This window comes from Apteryx rowi, unplaced genomic scaffold (genome assembly GCF_003343035.1).
Source record: "Apteryx rowi isolate R43461 unplaced genomic scaffold, aptRow1 scaffold_72, whole genome shotgun sequence".
NCBI classification, from domain to species: domain Eukaryota; kingdom Metazoa; phylum Chordata; class Aves; order Apterygiformes; family Apterygidae; genus Apteryx; species Apteryx rowi.
The window spans coordinates 2,935,540-2,942,941 of record NW_020451005.1 but is presented as its reverse complement, the minus strand read 5'-3'; the positions used below and the strand labels follow the sequence as shown (position 1 = coordinate 2,942,941).

The following is a 7,402-nucleotide window of genomic DNA, read 5'->3' as shown; positions in this document are numbered from 1 at the left end:
GAAAGGTAAGTAACACTAAGTTTGTACTGAATTGGACTGCCCTAAGAATGGTAGCACTGTTTTTATTGGCAAACAGCAGCAAGTCAGGACACAAAACAGTGTATATATAACAACCCCTTCTTACAAACAGCTGTGGTAAACACAGAGATGATCTTGATTTCTGTGAAAAAAGAGATGCTGAAGCTAAGCTGTGCTAGATTCTGTATTGTAATCTTACAGCCAGGCCACACTGTTCAACTGAGCTAGTCAAACGGTACCACTCAGGACTGTTTCTTGTGCTGCGCTTTCCTGTTCATGTCTTTGGCACATTATCACTACAACTAAATTCTGTATTCCCCAGTGCCATCATCACCTAATTTAGCATAATTTTGGAATTCACAGGGGGAGAACAAAGTCTCCAGATGAGGATTGTTTTACTCAATTTTGGCTCTTTCAAGAACACTAATCAAAAGACATCAGTGTTGTGTAAACATGGAGGCATGAATCCCTAGCAAATCGCCGCTTTTGAACTCTTTTGAACTTTGGCAACTCTAGATTTAGGAAAAAGCTAAGAATTTACTGCTGTACATTTCATGTACAGCAGTACTATTCTTACCAGTACATTAAGTGAGTTTCTATTTGCAGGTAGCTAATTTGCAGACATCAGATGAGAACAGGTTGAGTAACAATATTTTGCTCTTAAAAGTGTCAAAAGAACTTACTTACTATGTACAGCAGAGTTAAGAGTCAATTCACAAAAATCTAAATACTGTAATGTCCTGGCAGCCTTAGAAGAAGACATCATTCTAAATACTACTTAGCTTATATGTAATGATGTCCCTCAAACAAAAATGTTGCAAGAAGACTGAAGACTTCTTTTAAAAGCATGTCTCTTTGCCCCCTCCCCCCACCCCCCCAAAAAAAAACTCCAGACAAAACAAAACAAGCCATGATAGTTTACAACTAGCCTACACAGAAAAGGCCTTCTTTGGAGGAAGCGGAGAGGAAGGATGCATTAAACAAGTAGCTGAGCAGCAGTTCATTTGTGTATCCAGTTTTCAAGTGCCAGTATGAAGACAGGAAAATGAACTAAACAAACACTAACTTCCCAAATTGTGTTCTACTAGTAACATAAACTCCTCAGATAGAAGTAAAACAAATCAAAATTTTTGGTGTATAAATGGTACAGTTAAGTTGTCCACTTCCAGAAAAAGGCATGACAACTGACAAAATACGCTACCTTTTAGAAGTATTTGCCCATTTTGAGATGCTATTTTTTATATATATATATATATATATAAAAATACAAGTTTATTGATTTTTATATATGTTTATTTATATATAGCAAGGGCAATTCTAATAAGGGTAATTATCACACAATATGGGAAAACTGTCATAAGTAATGTTGTACAAGTACGAGAACTTCTTTAAGAGTGTTTGAAAGCACTTATGCCAGTACCTAAGCCTTAATACTAGTGTGGCTTTAAAATATAGTTCTAATTCTTATTAATCATACAGCTGTTAATCACAATGTTCTCCTTCTAATTACAGCAGAGCTGCAATTACAGCCATACCTGTGTGAGTCTCCTGCTGCTGTCCATAGGGCTGAGGTCCTCATTGAAATTTGAGACAAACCTGTTGGTATCATTCATTTAAAAGAAAGAACACTATCTACTACTTACTTTCCATTTTCTAGTACTAGTAACTCCTTCTTACCCAGAAGTAATTATAAAAAACAAAAAACAAAAAAAAAGTTCTATGAAAGCTAGATGTACCTGCAACTAAAAAAAAACCACATCCCTTTAAGCACCAGCTTGCCATGGTGTCTATAAGGCACATTTACAGCTGCATATGCAAAACATTACTAGGTTTAAAAGAAAAAAGCATAATCTGTTTATGGAGTACTAGTTTGAATTCTATAAATAAGTCATTCACATCTGAACCTAATACACACACCCTGTCTGCAATAGCTGTTCGTCAATAATAATGCATGACTTTTAGCATTAGAAACAAAAGTGGCCAATTGCCTGTGCAACAGAGTCATCCAAGAGCTAGATTTTGAGAGTCTGCTTTTTGAGGAAATCACATATCTTAAAAGACAAGCACTGGAGAAACTGGCTAGACTTCTGAGCTGTCACTGCTGCTGGGGCGTGTGGTCACAGTTTCGCTGCTGCTGGAGTAGCTGATGGTTGCTTTGCTTTTCCCAGGAGGGGGCTGTTGCCTTTGTTTCAACAAAAGGACAGTTAGGACCACAGTGCAGATCAGAAGCAGCAACCCTGTCAATCCTCCAGTAACAGGTACAATATTATTTTCAGAGTCCTTGTTTGGGATTTCCAGAACTGGCCTGTGATACGGCATGCCAGTTGGGAACATGTCTTTCTGGATGACAGCAGCTTTGTTGGAACGGTCAAGAGCAATATGCTGAATGTTTATGCCCCTGTTTTCATCTGCTCCAATGTCTTGCATGAAGGCAGGGGTGTCTGGGTTGGCTCTTCTGCTGTGTTTCAAGGCTGTGGTGTTAACTCTGCTGTTAGCAGAGGACAATATGTGGTGATAATCAAGGCTTCTTTTGCCATTGTGCCTATTAGCGTTTTCTTTTGATCGGACCATATAAATAGTGTGAATGTACCATTCTCGGCCTGCTGCCACCTTAAAAGAAAAAAAAAAAAGGCAAAACAACCCCCCCACCACACACATACATTTAATGGCAGAAATAGACACTTGGAGGTAAGATTTATCTTTTCTTAATGCAGACTTCTAACGTAGGTCAGATAAAACTGTGTCTTCTAAGTGCCTAGTTCTTTCCAGTGTTTATGTAGGAAGGCTATTGCAACTACCTAGCATAGGCTGGTCTTAATTTAGGTGAGAACTCAGCCTAAACCCCACCTTAGGAGAACCAAATAAATTCAAATCTCTTAATTCCAGACATTTGTCTGACTTAAAACAGGAAGCATAGTTGTTCTTTTTATTTCATACCGTATATGAACAGATTACCATTTTTTTCCAGTTTTTTTCCAGTTGCAAGAAAACTCAATCCAATTTCTTAGTTTTCTCCTCTGTAAAAAGGTCCCCATGGTAAGCTAAACCAGTGACTTCTGCCCTCAGTCACAGGTGTACATGTCCTCAAAAACAGCAAGGCTGCAGAAGAGTACCTCTGTATTACAAAGCAATGCTGTCATGGTCTCTACGCTGTTAGCAGGAGGGAACAAAGTAAACATGTTGCTTAAGTCAGAAATCTAAAGAAAAATAAGGACCAATGTCATGTATTAAAAAAGCTCTTCCAAATAAGGCTGTCCAAATTTTAGTTGGTTCTTATCTAAAATATTTGAGAATGACAGAAAAAGCACTATCTCAGAGCCCATGATTACCAGTATCTTCTTTTCTCCACTTCAGGCTTCTTTTACCATGAAAGAACGTTTCTGCGATATCAGATAACTTACCTGGAAGAGTGGAGCAGATGATAGGCTGAAACCATCAGAGCCAGGCTGTTTTACTAAAGGAAAAGCATCTGCATGATCAACTGCTAGCGTAGCATGAAATTCCAGGTCTCCAAAGACTCTTGCTTGGGTCTCAGGTTGAGCTTTGTCCTAAAAGGAATAAGTTTAGTATTTCCAGATTCACCTGGAAATCAGCAACCCGAAAAGGCATGCTATGTGAACTCTTAATTTACATACCAGGATCTTGAATCTGTACAAGAGGGAAGGCAAGTCAGCCAGACAGCCGTACTCCTGATTGTCTGGACTGTACTTTGGCACGTACCCGTCAGCGCCGGTGCAAAGGAACACCTTCTCGATGGTGCAGCTGAAGGAGTTGCCGAGGTTCTGAACTGGATCCACCATCACTCGGCCATAGATTTCAGATCCTAGCAAACCAGAGTCATACGTATTATATTATACTAGTCAATTTATAAAAGCAGCATATTACCAAACCATTGTGACTGTATTGTTAAAAATTACCTAGCTTTGGGTGTATTTCCCTTTGCACATGAAGACAGTAAGTTCCAAGACTGTTACTAGTAATTTATCATGGGCTTTAGTGTTTTCTCTGTTACAGTTTGGACTGACCTGCGGGTCTTACAATGCAGCCCTTTTCAAGCAAGCTTTTCCTTTCTCTTCACTAGAGGGCAACCCATATTCACACACAAAAAGTTACCCAATCTGCTCACTATTATATCAAACAAAATAAAGTTCCTAACAGAGCATTTGGGTTTCAGACCAATACCTCAAATAAGGGACCCATTAAAAACAAAATTACTTCTGGTCCAATACTGCACCTGATCACAGCTCCAGGCGGACAGTGAGTACAGCGCATGGGAACACCTGTCTTGGGCAAAACTCAAAAAGCAAGAGAGTCTGAATGAGCAGCTTGGCTGTAGCCAACCAAATCCAATTTCTACGTTTCTGACGAGAATGAACTAAGCACTGAAACTACTTAGCCCTGTCAAAACAGGGCAAAAAGTTCAAGCCCGGGCAGCTTCAAAGCCAAACAACCAGGGCGAGAGGAATCTGTGATTATGCAGTAGTTGAGCAAGGGTTTTTGCAGAACTGCAATGTCAGGTTCAGGCACCTAAACTCTGCACCTACCTTTGAATTCTTTTCCCATCAGATCCCATAAACAGAACCAAAGCCTCTTTCAGTTATACTAAATCACATCATACTTTACTGCTTCGATATTTTACCTTTTTGCAATGGAAATGCATGTACACAAAACAAATGTGTTGCTAAAAGGGGTTAGAAAAACTAGCAAAATACATAGTTGGGGCTTGTTAAAAGTGGTGCTGCTTTTAGCCTTCACAATAGGCTGAATGCACAACTGATTTTTTTATTTTTTTTTAATACCTTCAGTAAAAGCCACATCAGTGCCATCACCAAATCCCACTGACCCATCAGATATCCAAAGCTCCTGTTTGGACAGCAGGAACATTTGAGTGTTTAGACTGAACTCTGCTGCCACTGGGTCACTGACCTGTGGGGAAAAGCAAAATCAAACGATGAAAAGCATCTCAGCTTTAGCTTTACAAAGCTCATTGTTCACCACTGCCATAGTAGTGATGTGCCCATCAAGCCTTTCAGTAGTACCCAGGACTTCTAAACATCACTCCTACGCACAGTATCTCCTATTCTCTGATTCTTACCATGGCCCATTAAAACACCCAACTGTGCTTTATTTCAAGGTTTCTAAGTAAAATACAGTGCCAAGTGCACAGCCGATATCTGTTTCCTCAGCTACAGGCCAGCAATATATTTTTCAGTGGCACATGCGAAAGTTACTGAGAGAACAGGGCTGTGAGCAGGAGGCTAATAAAACTGGATCAAGCCCAGAACCTGGACCAACACCACCTCATTTCACCTAAATGACAATCCTCACAGTCACACCAGCAATCTCAGGATGAAAAACCTCATCTGCTGCCACCCAGTGTCCCAGACGCTCTGGGCAGCTGTTCCCTTTGGGACTTGAAGGCCATGTGCAGTTTGCCAGGATATGCAACCTGGCCAATGGCCCACACCTGGAGACAACTGGGAAGTGGCCTGCGAGCAGATTAAACTCCAGGGTGACAGCAGGTCACTGCCAGCCACCACCTTTCTGCCTCCCCCACTGCTCATACGGCTGCAGGGCCACCATGGCCCAGAGAGTATTTGGGAGGGAGCAGGCAGGGAGCCTTCAGCATGCGCACTCTGCAAAGCTGGCTCTCTGGGGCACTACCGAACCCCTGGGCGCACGATGCTGGGACAAGCACAGGGTCAACGACTCCCCATCACAGAAATAAGGTAAGAAATTAAACAGCCTCATGGTTTCTCATGTCTCTAGGTAAGATCTTATTTGCTGACCACAATAAACGCAACCTCTAGTGATAATATAAGGGTGTGATTATATTCAAAGAAGAGTGAAATTAATGCAAATACGAAAGTGTCACCACAACCACAGTTATTCACCTCTGCACCAAATCATTTTCCTTTTCCTGTGTAGCATTCATTTCCTGTGTTACAAGGTGGCAGCATGAAGACTATTGATGAAGTGGTATTTTTAAATTAAAATTACATTTCAATTCCACACCAACTATTTTGAGCAAACAAGATTGAGACATTCAGTTAATTTGTGCGTAATACAGTTGTCTCTACACTTGCCAAGGCAGTCAAAACTGGATAATGAAAAGTGGATGTCTAAGCAGTACACTAAAGAAGAGCTCTAAGGTTCAGAAAAGGTTGAGCAGCTCTGGCTGACACTGACTAGTCCTCTGAAGCACCCCGTGCTTTTGAAGAAAACGTCAGGTAATTCATGCACCGACTGAAGGATGCAATGTTATTCTAAGAGGTTTTCAAAGGTCCGGCATGTCTGTTTGAAGTTAAATCTCACATTTAGAGTCCTCAAGCTCCAAAGGCTAAGTCATTCCTCATACTAACAGCAAAGGAAAATCTGGCCTCTATACCATTCTGCAGTGTTAAGTTAGCACTACTTGGTGGGCTGCATTTTTTTTGCTTTAATATATACAGGAAAATTTTCACACAGCCACTAATTCTGAATGAAGTGTTTCTCACTGGTTTAGAAAAAGACCTTCTCAATATAATTCTATTACATTGATTTGCAGCTTTAAAAATCAACTTTGGGACTACAGCATTCCTCATGAAAACAATCTTTGAAGTAATATTCCTCTCTCCTCAAAAAGGTAGTAGGTACCTAGCCAGGGAGTCAGGAATAGGATGGACTATGAGGTAAATAAATGGAAAAATAAGAGTTTAATTATTGAAAAAAAATCACTTAGTTTGATTTATCTCACCTAAGAAACTGAGATTTCTAGCAGTCTAAAAACACTGTTAAAAGCTCCATCTGAAGCCATCTGATGTGCTCCAGTTATTTTCTCCTGACAGCAGGTACCGGACTACTTATGCCAGAACATCTCTTTCAGTTGTTACAGAACACCTGCCCTCCAGCCTAAATTTGTTTTCAGCCAGTTTTGCCCATTAAAGTTTTGTGGAAAAAAAATGCAAGTCCTAAGGAAAATGCTGTACCTGCTGGAACCTGATGTCCATGTCAAAGGCAATTGGCTCCTGTGGGTTGCAGATGACAGGAAGGGCATATTGCTGGCTGGGCGCAGCAGTACAGGGGATAAATTTCAGTGTAAGTACCTGAGTAATCGCATACCTGGGAAAAGATTGGAGAAGTGAGCATTCTCCACAGTCTCTGAACAAGCACTTTTTCAGCTCGTGCTGCCCCTGAGGCCAAGCTGAATTCCCATCAGCAACCTAAACACTTTCACAAACCTGGTGCTTCACTTCAGAAAGTGCCTGCACCAGCACTGTTGGTGCACTTCTACAGCATAGGCAAGGCACTAACACACGCTGCCTCTCTTCTACTCTGTAAAATGAGGACCAATAACACATACCTACTAAGAGGCCTTTGAGGCCTTGCCTCGGTAGTGGTGGGA

General features: G+C 40.9%; 1 protein-coding gene across 1 annotated transcript in view; it reads right to left on the bottom strand.

Annotated features, from left to right (window-relative positions):
- Positions 1–15: 15 nt before the first annotated feature.
- The window catches only part of FREM3 (FRAS1 related extracellular matrix 3), a 70,228-nt gene continuing 62,841 nt past the window's right edge, over positions 16–7,402 (bottom strand). Inside the window, 6 exon segments of the mRNA XM_026087542.1 lie at positions 16–2,628; positions 3,420–3,566; positions 3,654–3,841; positions 4,818–4,944; positions 6,987–7,092; positions 7,094–7,119. Of these exon segments, the coding sequence (XP_025943327.1) occupies positions 2,098–2,628; positions 3,420–3,566; positions 3,654–3,841; positions 4,818–4,944; positions 6,987–7,092; positions 7,094–7,119 (1,125 nt within the window). The 3' untranslated portion in view covers positions 16–2,097.